General features: G+C 44.5%; 1 protein-coding gene across 1 annotated transcript in view; it reads left to right on the forward strand.

The window, feature by feature from the left end:
* Positions 1–15,121, forward strand: part of GDF10 (growth differentiation factor 10) — a 78,456-nt gene that overhangs the window by 17,396 nt on the left and 45,939 nt on the right. The window contains exon 2 of the mRNA XM_069611185.1: positions 4,153–5,054. Within this exon, the coding sequence (XP_069467286.1) occupies positions 4,153–5,054 (902 nt within the window). The remainder of the gene's footprint in view (positions 1–4,152; positions 5,055–15,121) is intronic.

A 15,121-nucleotide genomic window follows, 5' to 3' on the forward strand; every position in this document is an offset into this window, starting at 1 on the left:
CCCCATGAAGGGAATTAAAAACATCACATGACCCAACACTGTGAACTCATTTTATTTCAGCAATTTAAACAATCTTTATGATAGTTGATGAAAAATACAATATTGCCATTTCATCAATTCATGCAGCTCAAAGTACAACTCTCCACCTAAAATCGCATATTGCAGACCTAAGTATACAGATACTTCTCCACCCCACCCAGAAAAGCTACGATCCAACATAGTTGAACTACAGGGACTTCTGCGCACAACCAGGAAGTAGAAACAAGGCAAACAACTCTTCTCGGAAACACATCTCCAGTGCAAACTAAATGTCCGTTTCTTGCAGAACTAGACGAATTTTATTTTGTGGCGATATTTGAAATGTTAAATCAAAGACTGAAGGAGAAACCCTCAGTGCTGTCTGCTGACTCTCTGAGGCTATTGACTCATAAGGGTTCCCTTAGGTTTCCAATTATTTAAATCAGGTTGTGTGATCTTGTGTTATAAAAACCATTTATCAGCTTGTAGAATTGTGTCACAGAAGCAGACATTTAAATGCGGGCCAATGCATCTTCGGAAATGCATGCTTCATCAGGGTGAAACTCTCCATATGGACAAAAGATATCCAGCATCTGTGGGTACAAGCATTTGCTAGGTGATAAAACCAAGCTATAGGAGTCGAGGAGCGTCAAGGATGAGGTGCTGTAATCCAGACATAGAACCCTTGCTCACTGTGCCCTAGAGAGGTTCAGCTTCACCTCACTGATGAGGCCCAAGAAGGCGAAACATGTGCCTTGGGTTGCTGGTAGTACTCTTGTTCAAAGGAGAATTGCCTAGCATTTTGGTGCTGGACTTTCCAAATAGATGGGACCAGACTGATATGCAAATAGATATTTCTCCTCTGTGAAGGATTAGTGAGCTAAAATATGGTTGTAGACCCTCCCAAGTGGAGGAAATCCTATAGAACAGGCTATTTGAACCATGTTCGTTCTCACTAGAAGGGTTCCCAGACGCTTGTATCATTTGCAATATTACAAGCCTCAATAATAATTGTGTCCACCTCTGGCATGCCTGACATACACTGACTCTGGTGGTCTTGCATGCAATTTTACAATTCCTCACTTCAACTTCAACTAATTTGATCAACTTCAGAAGGATGAGTTCTTCTTGCACAGATTTTACCTGTGACGTGCAGGTTACACATAGATCTACACAGTAGGTGCATTAAACTACTGAGATATCTTACTGCAGAGTTTAATGTGCTGTCCTACTCTGATACCATTCATAGATACACAGGACTCAATGTTGACGTGCTAACCGGCAGCCAGCCTGACCTGATCCTTCCCTCTCACCTAAACTATCTCTCCCTTGTGCAGCTATGTGTTTGCCCCCCCGACCCTCAAGATTCACCCACACTTGCCTGAACTTCTCCCAAACTTCCCTGAAGATTTATGGTTCCTAATAGCGATTTGGGCAGTTTCAGACTGGAAGAAAAATTATTGGGAAACTGCAAACCTACCCAAATTTAACTAGATTCATTCACAGGAGATCACAGATTTCTTTTTGGGAAGTTCAGCAAGGCTTAACTGGGAGAATCAGTGACATGTTTTAAATCAAGCCAGGCTTTCTTTCCTAACGCAATATTATTTCACAGAATGCATGGGGGCTTTATCTCAAAAACGAAGGGCTCATACCCTAAACCGAGATTTAAAAAAGTACAGCTGACTGAAAATATCTGAGACAGGGGCAACACTTTTGTCTTGGAAGCAAGAAAACAAAGGGCAACACAGGTTTGAATCTTGGTCCTGTGATTAGAGACTGGTCTCCGGTGTTAAGCGTGTAATAAAAGGTTAATTAATTAATATATAAGGTTCCTACAGTACAAAGAAGAACATTACATCAAGAAGGGGACACTGACATGAAGCCGCTTTCAGACAATTAATTTTAGAGAGGTTAAAGCGTTATGTTCGTAATGCGTAAAAATAAAGTTTATTTAATTAATCTTTATAGACCTAGCCTGAGGGCCGTACCCAGAATTATGGGCCCTGAAGACCGAATTCAAGGCCTGAGCATAGCAAGGGCGTTTATTGAGGTTTAGTCCTTGTATGGCCTGAGGGTGAGAGATATAAAGCTATTATGACCCAGTGAAATTTGGGGTTTAGAGGGGCAAAATATAGGCACTCTGCCTGGGGCGGTTGAGGAGAATTGCCTTGTTACCAGCAATCAAGGAGAAATGCGATGTGGATGGATGGGATGGACAGGGCTTAGATAACAGCTACGCCATGTCTGCCAGGAGGGGCCCCACAAAGTAATGGAGGCAGCCGAATGCATTAGTGGGATTAGCAGGGCATGGCCCGGCGAAGACTGAGCTGGCAACGGGCACAGCCATTAGCGCCAACCTCATTCAGGTAAGGAGCGAGTGGTTGGAGCAGGGGATTTCTTGTGGCAGGGTGCATCTGTGAGGTGCAGCGTAGGTTAGAAGGGGAGTGGTGAAGACAGTGGTACAGTCAGTGGTGCAGCTCTACAACCAAAATAGCGTTGTTACGTCACATGCAGAGAATGGAGTAATAACTGAGCGGTTGCTAGTCACGGTTGGGCCTGGGAAATTCGGGAAAGGGTTCTGTCTGGGAGATAGGCTTCTCAAAGGTAATGATTAGAGCGAGGAAGAATGGACCTGGAGGCAATGCATCTGTAGACAGCCCCCATCGGTGTAGCCAAGAGCCCAAAAGTTGTGAAGCTGCCACAATGAATGTGAGAAAGCTGGCAAGCGAATGGCGGTGAGTGTGTGGCAAGTGAGGCTTCCCCTGGTTCATTGACTAGTGTCTGTGGGGGTGGGTGACTCTTGCTGATTGTGTAAATGCGTGCGGGACACATCTGCTGGTGTGCAAGTGCGATAGTGCAGAAGAACAAATGCATTGCTTTCAGGGAAATTGCATTTTTGTAAATAATGTTTCTTTTTGAGCTAATGTACTAGCATTACACATATGTCTATGGTGAGAAGACATCTGAGGTTGAAGGAAGACGCGTGTTGCTAGTCCTTTGCGATTTATATGCCAGTGCATTTGGTTGGCCAGTAATTTCACTTGGGTTGCATTGTCCTCCTTCCATCACCTGCCTTGCCAAAATCCTAGCTACATGCATGAAAAGTAGCAAAGAAGCTGAATGTGTAGTATCTTAGATCCTAGCGTTTTAAAAAAAGATAACAATGTACATTCAAGAAAAAGTGTGGAATAGATGGAAGAAAGGGTACAAAGAACAACACAGGGCCTCATTCCGAGTATGGAGGTAATCATGGCGCTATTTGCGCCATGACTACCTCCAATACCGGTACCGAGTCCGACCTGGTTCAATGGGGACTTACCGCTCTATTCCGACCTTTGCAGGACCGGTAAGTCCCCATAGAAAAACCCATTCCCCATTCCCATTTGAGCCCCCAAAGGGCTCAATGGGAAGGTGCTAATAACGGTACCGCAAATTGCGGTACCGTTATTGGCTCTGAATTCCTTTAACGGGTCCCGTCCATAACGCCTGGTAAAACCAGGTGTTAAGGAAGGGACCCGCTAAGGGAACTCGGAATATGGCGCAAAGGGATTACCGGCACCGGTGTCCTTACCGGTGCCCGGTATCCCTTTGCGCCCAACTCGTAATGATGCCCACAGTGTTCGGCTTGTCATCCTCTTTAAGGGGTGGCTGATTCTCTCTGCAGGATCCCAACCTCTGGAACACCATGGCAGTCAATAAAAGAACATGTTCACTGGTCCTTTCCATTCAGTTAGAAAGTTGTTCACACTGTGTGCCTTTTAAGGATAGGGAGATGGGTGTGTGTTCTTACATTGTTTGATTTAGTAGCGTGTAAAGATTTTGTAGTAATTTCGCTTTACATGCAATTTGTGGCTTTTCTTGCACGATTGTTAGTTTGAAGTGATGGGTAAATTATGGAGGCCCATGGGATACTATTTTCTTTGTATTGTATATTTTGTATGCATTATGTTGCAACCTATTTATGCTAAGTAACCTTGTAACCTCTGTTATGCGGCCAGATACCCCTGGGTTTGGTGCGCTTTATAAATCAATAAAACAAACAAACAAACATTCTTGAATATCTAGTGATCACACCAGTTTCCAGTCTGTTTCCGATCACTAACCCCTCCACCTTTTCCAATTAATTCGCAGAAACTGTGGATCAGCGTCTTGTGTACCGGTACAATCTCTCGTCCCTGCAGGACTCTGAAGTGGTGCTCGCGGCAACCTTTCACTTCTTCTTCGACAAGCTCCAGCAGACTAAAGATGTCCTCTGCAAACGATCAAAGAACGCCTCCTGCCGCCTACTCCATGCGCCCCAGATGCCCAGGCTCAGTCTGACTTTTCAGAGGATTTCACAGAGCTTAGAAGTGGGCTTCGTCAAGTTGAATATGACCCTAATGCCGCAGAGGAGGGGAACGTGGCTTATGAAAGACATAACACCCATCATCAAGGAGAGCAAGAAACACGGCGAGCTCCACATCCTTGCTGAACTACACTTTAGTAACAGCCAAACGGGCATGAACCATCCGGTACCAACACACATGCCATACATCATGGTTTATGCCAATGACCTGGCTATCTCGGAACCCAACAGCGTGTCCTTAACCCTGCAAAGATACGACCCCTTTCCTTCCAGTGGTGGCGATCCAAGCTACTCACCCAACACTTCTTCAGACACCCGGGTAAGGCGTGAGGCCTTAGTCTCAGGCTCAATACATGACAATGAGTTGCCTGAGGTGAACGTCCCTCACTTCAACAAGCATGAACTTTGGGAAAGTGCCTACCAGTCCCTCAAGCCCAGAACATCCCGTAGAGACCGGAGGAAAAAGGGCCAGGAAGTTCCAGCATCCCGCCGAAAGACGGGCGTCCTACACTTTGATGACAAAACGATGAAGAAAGCGAGGCGTCGGCAGTGGAACGAACCCCGATTCTGCTCCAGACGCTACCTGAAAGTAGACTTTGCTGACATTGGATGGAGCGAGTGGGTTCTTTCTCCCAAGTCCTTCGATGCATATTACTGTGCTGGGGTGTGTGAGTTCCCGATGCCGAAGGTAAGCGATGCTGCACTCACCCATGCGTATTTACATGGCCCTCTACTGTATTATACAAAGGATACTGTCCATAACATAAAATAATACTCAGAAATGATCAGAATCCAGGGACCTCTTAGTAAAGAAAATTGAGTACGAGCAAAGGCACACAGCTATTACAGGTGACTCATGAATGGCTATGAGCCATGATAAGAAAGCAAATTTTGCAGAACAAGCAAGCAAATAATACTAGGATTCCGAATAGTTCAGCTATGCTTTTTATTATCATAGTAGAAGTAACTAAAGATTGTCATGTTTGGTCATTGTGTGACCATCACACAAGAAGGACTACATCACTGCTCTGTGAGAGTACCATTGTCACCAGCAGGTCCATGTGGTGAGTTTTAGGGCCTAATTCACGGAAGTGTTTTATAAATGCAAAATCCCATTGGAAAACGCTCTGTGAATACTGGTTTTAGTAACTTCTTTTGACATAGAGTGCCTTGAGACTGCCCTTCGGTGCTATTGGTGCTCAGTATAAATCAACATAACATAACATAGGAAGCATGGACAGAACAGATAATGTATTTTGATGCCATAGTTTGCATTGTTTTGCTCAATCACTGAACAAGTTCTGGCCACAAGGCAGCCACCGCAGACAATACATGATAATAATAATCTGGAAGTTATAAAGTGCTTTCGTCAAAGCGCTGTACATAGAGCACTTTCATATACCAGTATGATGGGAGAAAATGTGGAAGTGCTCTGGTGTACACTGAGTGTTCTGGGGCAGTGCAGTGTGTTAGAGCCTGCATGCGTGACGTGTGCTGTGTGTTTCAGTTGGAATGTGTGGGGTGTAGTGTGTGTAGTGTAGTGAACAGTGAGTGCAGTGGGGTGCTGTGTGAGTGCAGGGTTGTGTCGATCAGCATGATTACAGCAGAGTACTGCGCACATGCAGTCAAGTGCAATGTAAGTGCAAAGTGGTGACAATCCTGAAGCCAGAATTGCTTTTAAAAGTTGCAAAAATCAAAGTTTTTAAAACCTTCCACACCTTACACTTTCATCCTCTTCCCACCCTTAACTGCCTCAGCATAGCAGCACTCGGAACAGGCATCATACTTTATTAGAAGCGAGAAGAGAGGCACGTGTGCACATTTGAGGCCCTTCACTGTCCATTTTCTTCTAAAGACTGGCGAATGCCTCAGCGAGCAGTGCCCCAAACTCATATGCCTGCATAGAGCACCAGACGGCAGCCACCCCCACACCATCAACAACTTCCCAATTGTAGACCGGAAAGCTGTGCTGTGTGCCCCATGCCAAGCAAAGAGTGTTGCCCAGCTCTTCTTAAATCTTAATCACTGTCTTTCTCCCACAGTCAGTCATAGCATCAAACAGGCAAAGCCGTTAGCAACACCACTCGACCTCAGCCACTCGCAGCCCCACCAATAACGCTCTTCTCACCCAACCACTAAAACACCATTCACAGCACCAACGGCAGGATGCGCTTTACAACTATCAGACAACATAACATAACCTTGTCCTCAGCCTTTCACAGACCAGCTCATACCACCGCTCAATATGAGCCACTCAGTGCTCATCATTACCAGCCACTCAACAAAACCATCAGTACTCTCTTATGCCCGCTAATTGCACAAGTGATCTGCACTCATTTACTATAATCAAATACATCTCATACCATTCCTCACTCACAGCATAACCCATCTTAGACTATTCGATCAAATGTTTTAGGTCAAATGTTTTTAGGTCAATTATGCTAATACCGACTGAGCCACTCATGACACCATTAACCGATTAACCAGAGCACACCTGGCGATGCCTGGAGCATCATTGAGATGCTCACATGCAAACGTCACTCATAAATATTTGTGGGTCAAGGACTTCTCCAGATTTTCCCCATTTTACCTTGTGGAATCAGAAAAAAATACAATATTACGGCTGTTACACCGAGCAAAGGAAAATACACCGACACAGGCTTATAAAGATTCCCAGAATCTTTATTACAAAACTGAACAGTATTCAACAAAGTACACAAATAGCTATTCGGCCGTCAATACATCACAGAGACCACCAGAAGGGTTCAATGTGAGCAGTGACAGAATTTCCTAGCTGGACATCGACGCATTTATACAATTTGTAAAATGATGTCCAGCCCTCTTACAGATTAATCATACACTGGGCTAGGGTCGCGCCAGGTTCACTTTCCTAATTTACATATCTCGTGCATGCGGTTTACTTTTGAACACATTTACTAACACACTCCATTATTCTTTAATTTAACATTTACACTCTTTGCATGCTGGTTTAATACAGACCAAACAAATGGTTCACCTATTATATTTGGATAGCATTACTGTTCTTGTATACTCATAGTTTAACATTGCTAATTCAAGTAATCCCCTGCTGCCGAGGTCAACAAAGGACAAGGTCTACATGTCCCTAACATGTAACCTGAAGGCAGGTTGGACATTAACTCTCCTACAGAGGTTGGAGAGGTTAAGGCAAGAACAAGGGCAAACGAGACGGCCATTTTAGATTACAAGGTGACTTTGTACAAAAACCCCAAAATGGCGGTTCTAAACTAAAATGGAGGCTTGATTCAAGATGGCAGCTTACATCAATTTCTAAGGTCAAGACCTTGCCATAGAGAGTTATTCGCGTACAATTTTAAGCAACTTGGCGTAGGCCAATATACATACAAATCGTTATAATAGGAGGCATAATTTAATATCCGGTTTGACAAACTTGGTGAATCAGGTAAAAGGTGCACATAACGGTATCCGCAGAAATAATCAAATCCAAAAATACCTAATGAGAAATGACTGAATGTATTTGGTTGGATTTGTTAGGTATTTTTGTACATTTTTAATAATATATAGATGCGGGGTTGGGTATGGGTATAGGTGACGTTTAGGGAATGTGGGGGATGAGGGGGTCTCCCCCCACATTATTAAAAAAAGATTTAACCCAAAAAAAGTCTGTTATTTCTCAGTAGGTATTTTTTTTCTGGTCATTTCGTGGTAATCCACACATCACAGAGGTTAACAGCCATCTCCTGATTTGCTTCAGTACAAATCCCTGTGAATCCGGTCCACAGAATCTAAATGACAGAGACAAACCCTTGCTCCATGCAATGGTCAGAGCAATGTGAACATATGTTCTTAACTTTCTCAATAGGATCTCAGCTTGAGAATCCTTGTGCTTCTGTAGTGTGTTGAAAGAAACATAGTCTGCAACTAGTTCTCCTGGTACCAGACTCTCTGATTCTTTAATTGGGTCTGGGTATGGCGTTAGTCCCCACCGAGTCCCCAGGACTGAAATTATTGCTAGTTTACAGAGCAGTTTGTGACTTCCAACCACATTGGTGGAGCTGGTGGGTCAAGGGGACAGCAGATGTACAAAGAAGTGGTGATGGGACCCCAAAGCACCTTTCACAAAGGGCCGTCTGTGCTGGTCCTTGTTCATGGTTCTCTTTGCACTTTGTTGAAAGGGGTAGAGGCCAAACCTTTTAGGACCCCTTTTAAGGCTTTTGGTGCTCCTTAAGGTTGTTGGATCTATCTATAAAAAGAAAGGTAGACAGGAGGGTCACTTGATGTGAATCCTTTGCCCGAGATGCAACTCCTGAGCCATGGGCTGTACGCAAAGTGGATGCAGGAATCTGGCTGCACTTGGAAGACGGAAGGAAATAGGCTACCAAGCTAGCAGCAAGAAATGCAGACAGCGTCACTTGATTCTCCACAAATGCATCTCAGAAGAGGAGAAACGAATCAGAGTTCCAGAATCACTGATTCACTTGCCTCATCAGCCAACTGGCAACCAAGAGGCCAAGTTGTGGACCTTTCCAAGGTCTCTTTTGAGAGTGAACGTCCTTTTAGGTCTGAAAGTGTATGTCAGTACTTTCTAGCTGTGATCAATTCCAGTTCATAGCAAGCTACAGGAATTCAAAGACACAAAAGGAAATGCTTATCATATGACTGTGCTCCTTCCCTGTGCTGTGGCACCCAATAAAATTCTTCAATCCACCGGGAGTCGGGGCTAGCAGAAGATTTGTCAGAGCTCGTATGGCCCTAATTCAATGTGATGTTTGGGGGCCCACTTGCGTACTGAGTTTAGGGCCCTTTAGGAACGTGCATTTGTAAGGGATGAGATCACACAGTCCAAATAACTGAATCATCTCAGGATGGTGGCAAAGTAATGTTTTATTAACCATGATCTAAAACAGGGAGTTTATGACGAACATCAACGGACATATGCTCAATTTCTCTCAGCGATCTTGACACAAATCATAGCTTTATATCAAAAATACATCAGAGATGATGTCATAGTATGTGGCAATAATGGAAAAACCTACCAAGGGTAGGGATTGGCTTAAGGGGAACATCTAAGTATACTTTCTATAGGAACTAGGATTGTGATTGGCTGCTCACTATCAAGCGGACAACATATGCCTACCTCTAAAACATGTAATCTTCATAAACATTAGATACACCGGTTCTCATTGGTTTTCAAACCATAAGGTCCTTCAATATATATGGACTACTACAATTGGTTGTCATGCTTGTGCCAGGTCTGGAACATTCAGTTCACTTAGCAGCATTTAAGCCCAGACCCAGGTGAAAGGAGATGGGGCCTGATGTTATCCCACATCTCAATTAGCACAGTATCTCTTCGCCCATGCCTTCTGCCATGAACATTGTCTTTGAACTTGGACTTGCAAAGTAACCTTGTTTTTAGAATACATGGGAGTGTGAGCACTCACTATCATGTTCTTGGACTCCAAGTTCGAACTCTATTTTCATTCTTGGCCCACGTGACAGTAGACTATGATTTGGTCAATTTTGCAGCTTTTAAATACTTTAAATGAATTGGTGTTCTTTCTCTGCACCTTAACAAGGGATGATTCATCCTTCGCACGTTCACTCATTTCCAAAATAGATAGCTGACCCTGGCTGCTTCAGTCTTGACTCCAGGCCAGACAGCCTCGTCTTGCAGCTCCACGATTCTGCTTATTCTTGCTGCGACACAGCTTTCCTTTTCCGCTTCATGGATCCTGGCTTACTAAATTCATGATACTGATGTCCAGCTTCTATACAATGGCGGCTTTGCCTGCGTTCTATTCACTACGTATATCCAGCTTCTATGATGACTTAGTCTACCTTGCGTTTCAGCGTCTGTACACTTTTTGAATGGGTGATTTTCTGCAGCACTTCGTGCATGAGTAATCTTCTTTGTATTTTAAAGTTCACTTGATTCTTTACTTCGTCATTAGTTTCTTTAACTCTATACATTTTCTTTAATCAGTGTCTCGGGACATCGTGCATAATATGTATGATGTAATTGGCTTCTTTTCTCTGCTTTTTCTCCTATTCCTTCAGGGAGTTCCTCCCTTAGGTTGTCATCCCTTCGGGGATACATTCGGTAAGGTTGTCTCAACGGGTATCTTCTCTCGAACACACGCTGCTGTATTGGCACAACTGCTGGTGTCAAACACAGCACAGTCTCAGGTCTCCAACATATGGGAGGGAGGAGGGCAGGGTTTTCTGTAGAGGCATGCAGCTGCTCCTCTACAGTACAGTTTGGGAAAAAAGTGTTTCACCCCCGCGGGCTACTTAAATAATAATGGATACAAAGGAATGCAGCATGGTTGTTAATCGCTGCATATTATGATGAGGCAGGCAGAATTAAGGTGATAGCACCAAGAAAAGACAGCCTGTAACATGCGCACAGTAAAGCACACAATTAATGTCATGAACTAAAGACATCTGTTGCTGTGTAGTAAGACTGCCAATATCGGGGAAGTTGATCAGGTGTCCCTTGGAACCCATTTCAACTGGAAAGGTTGACACCGTCCTTCTAGAAGTGCAAAGATGCTAATGCTTTATCTTTGCACATCCCATATTAAAGTGCACCACTCATACTAGAGGGACTCATCAATTCCAAACTGCAACCTCCTTCAGGCTGAGCATGAAAAGCATTATGGGATGTCTCATTGTGTTGTAGTAGACAGAAGAATTATGGATTATGATAGGATACGTGGAATTTTAGTGCAATGTTTGCCAATTGCATGCCCTCTTGGCACCAGTTGCTCTCTGGGGGTGAGATCATGATCTACCTGCCACAGGTTTCCTCAGTGACTGCTGACTGCATCCCTGACATTCTAGCATGATGGAAGGCCATGGTTCCTTCGCCACAGGCTGGTCAGGCTTTGCTAACATTCTGTAATGCCGGAGCATTGTCAAAGTGAATCTGGGTTACCGCGTGACCAGGTTTGTAAGCAGGTGTCACGTGGGTGGCAGAGACTTCCTGTGCACTGATTGCTTATAAGGCATTCTCCTTAACTGTGCACTTCCTAATTATTTATTTATTTTTACATTTATAGAGCGCACTAAACCAGTGGGCATCGAGGCGTTTAGCAGATGAAATCCTAGTAGGCACGTGGGTCACCATGGCAAAAATCCTATTCGATCGCGAAGATCCAAATTGAAAGGTCTCAGTCTATGTAGATACTTGCAGCAGGCTGCTTGACTGGAGCCCCGGGTCAGCTGTTATACAGCCCCTGCACCATGTCAGAATTGACTAGAAGAGGAGGCAACTCTATGCCAGCTTAGAGCATTCACATATTGCTCAAAAGACAGGAGCTGCAGGTGTAACTATAAGACTGCTGTGCAGCCAAGTACCTGCAGGCAGGGGACACGCATTTGAAGTGCTTGCGTAAAGGAGGTTCCACAATTGCCCGTGAGATAGAAACGCCACAATAACGCTGACACGCCAGCCAGGCAATGTCATCATTGAGAAGGCACACACCGAAAGTCTTTTAACTCGTCACAGTTTGGGCAAGGATGCTTCCAATACTTAGTCCATCAGTATTGAGATGCATCTCATGGTCCCTGGAAATATGTTCCAGGAAGACGGTGAGTAATGCAGGACATAAACAATTAACAAAGTGAACTGGCCCAAAGAAAGAGAAGATCGCAATGCAGACAAACCTCAAAATAAGGAATTCTACCCGATCGAATCAATGCAATTTACACGAATGCACAGGCCTCCCTCACAATAACCCTAGTAAAAACCTTCAACTTTCCTACAAACCCAATGCCCAACCACCAAATATGACCCCACACATACCCCTACGACAGCACAAACGGTAAATCACACAGCAAACGGCACAACCCCTCTGTAGTCTCACTCAACCCAACAGCTTAAATCTCCAGTACTATGCCACAGACACACAAATCAATCCCATATAGACTCACACACTAAAATAACACTTAACCCATGTCATCTATAAACTGACTCTGCATTGTATGCTGCTGCCACCTTGCAACTTGGGGTTGGGCAGCATGTTTGTGCCACCTAAACTGACTCTGCATTGTATGCTACTGCCGCCCTGCAACATGGGGTTGGCCAGCATGTTTGTGGCACCTAAATTGACTCTCCATCGTATGCTGCTGCCGCCCTGCAACATGGGGTTGCCCAGCATGTTTTTGGCACCTAAATTGACTCTCCATCGTATGCTGCTGCCGCCCTGCAACATGGGGTTGCCCAGCATGTTTTTGGCACCTAAATTGACTCTCCATCGTATGCTGCTGCCGCCCTGCAACATGGGGTTGCCCAGCATGTTTTTGGCACCTAAATTGACTCTCCATTGTATGCTGCTGTCGCCCTGCAACATGGGGTTGCCCAGCATGTTTTTGGCACCTAAATTGACTCTCCATTGTATGCTGCTGCCGCCCTGCAACATGGGGTTAGGCAATCTGTATGTCTTTACAAGCACTAAGTAAGCCGCCCTGCAACATGGGGCTAGGCAACATGTATGTATGTAAGTTTTTGCAAGCACTTATGTAACCAAGTAAGCTTTCTGTAAAAGCGCTGCAATGCCCGAGGGCTGTTGTGTGCTTTATAAATGCAAAAAAAGAATAAATAAATAAATCTATGAGCAATCCCAACATGCAGTGATCATTTCGTCTGAACTGAAGCTACCAACAGCACAGCAAAAATATCTCTTGCCCTCTCCCTCTAACTAATTAACCCTCCCCAACCCTCGTTCATTTTCAGATTCCCCTGAGCTTTGGAAGACCATGAAAATGGCAGCGGTGTGTGGTATACATCTTCGTGACATCACATAATATAGCCTGGCTTAACACAATCACTTAGCGCTAGAGGACCAATATAGCACAGCGCCTTCATCACTTCCCAGGAGCATAACTGCCATGAATGCACTCGAGGGGTGAGTCCATAATGACAAGAGCAGGTCCTTATTGCACACCACCTCTGCAGGGCACCTTGGAACCGCAGTTGTCTGCTTCAGAACACATAGTCACTGAGGTTGAAATCCTACAGTGAAATTTAAGTAGCGAAGAGGGAGGGAGTCATCATCTAGGCCAGTGGTGTCCACATCTTTTATGCTGAGCTCCACTATAGTAAGAAGAACACTGGCAGTCCTCCTCCCCAAAGCCTGCAATGCTGATATTTTCAATTAAAAGTAGTCACCCACTTTTTGAAAGGGACTCTCACACCCCCTAACCATCTCCCGGGAAACCCTTTAGGGGTCCTGCTCCACAATTTCAAGGCCACTGATATTGGCTTATTGGAGGGGTGGTTAATAGTTTGTTGCTACCCCCTCGAGTTTTTTCTTTTGAGTGACGTGTCTCTTCTTGTTGCCTTCTGACGATGCAGGTAAATATGTCTCTGGGAGATTCAGAAATGCAAGTGCTATTGTTTATTGCAGGCTAATAGGGTACGGGTTTAAGTTCTTAAATGTGTCTGTTACATGCACATTCACACGCATTAGCACAAATGCAAGCCCTTTTCTGTAGGAAATTGTCTTTGCCTTGCAGGACAGTGCTAAGTTTTTTTTATATAGCTTTATCAACCCATGACAGAGATGTCTCAAGGCTGAAGACAACTACATACCAGTTTCACCCTTATTAGGGATCTTCAAAGCAGTATAGTATTGACAGCCATTTGATTGGAGCATTGGGGCATGTGAAGCAAACAGCAACAAAGTTATGGTGGGTTTAAAATGACTTGAAAAAACACTTTCACCTGGAATGTGAATAGCATGCATTCAGGCTAATTTGCATACCCACAATCTCCTGCTGAACTGGAGGCGAGCTTCCAGCAGTGGTTACGAGGTGGCGCTTTGACATCTGTGACTTGGGTCAAATGGCTTTTTCTTCTTTCCCAAAAAGGCTTGGAAAAATCCCTTTCACCTGAAATGTGAAAGAAGAAAAAGCCATTTGAGCCAAGTCACAGATACCACAGCGCCACCTAGTAACCATCAGTGGAAGTTTAGCTTCAGTTCAGAGCCACATCAGCAAGCCATTGTGGTTATGCAAAGTAGCCCAAATGCAGGCTATTCGTAATTCATGTGAAAGGTTTTTTTTCAAGCCTTTTTAAACCCATCACAACTTGATGTTTTATTCACATGCCCCAATGCTCCAACCAAACGGTTTTCAAGACTATACTGCATTGATGGTCCTTACTAATATCAGGGTACAACTGGTATGTAATTGTCTTCAGCCTTGAGAAATGTCTGTCTTGAGTTGATAAGACTATCTGCAAAGTATCACTGCCCTGTAAGACAAAAACCATTTTCTGGAACAAGTGGCGCTCCGGCCAAGTCTTGGATAAGTCTTAAGCAGTTTGGCAAGAGCCACTCTGCTTTTCCTCTCAACGCGCTACGGTGTGCTTTGCTCGTGCTGAACTCACTTGTTGATTATTTGCCCATAAAATACCACTACCTCGTGCTCCTGCGCGCCCTCCAGCCAAGTGTCGTATATGTCTTAAGCAGTTTGGTAGGATCCACTCTGCTTTTCCTCTCAACGCACTCCTGGGCACCAGGTTAATGCCACTGTGCTCTGCAGAACCTGTTGGCAGTTTCGCTTGCCTGAGATCTGGGCAAGAGCCGTGAGGAACTGTGAAGCAGGAGACTTCCCCAAGAGCTTGGTGAAGTCACACTCTACATTGGGGACTCACTGTATTGTCTGTTCAACAGGCAGCTGACATTCTTTGCTGCAGTGGAATAATGAGTTCATCTTGGTAGGCCTCCCATCAGTGGATTATTTCAC

This window comes from Ambystoma mexicanum, chromosome 8 (assembly GCF_040938575.1).
Source record: "Ambystoma mexicanum isolate Mex_15411 chromosome 8, UKY_AmexF1_1, whole genome shotgun sequence".
Classification (NCBI taxonomy): Eukaryota; Metazoa; Chordata; class Amphibia; order Caudata; family Ambystomatidae; genus Ambystoma; species Ambystoma mexicanum.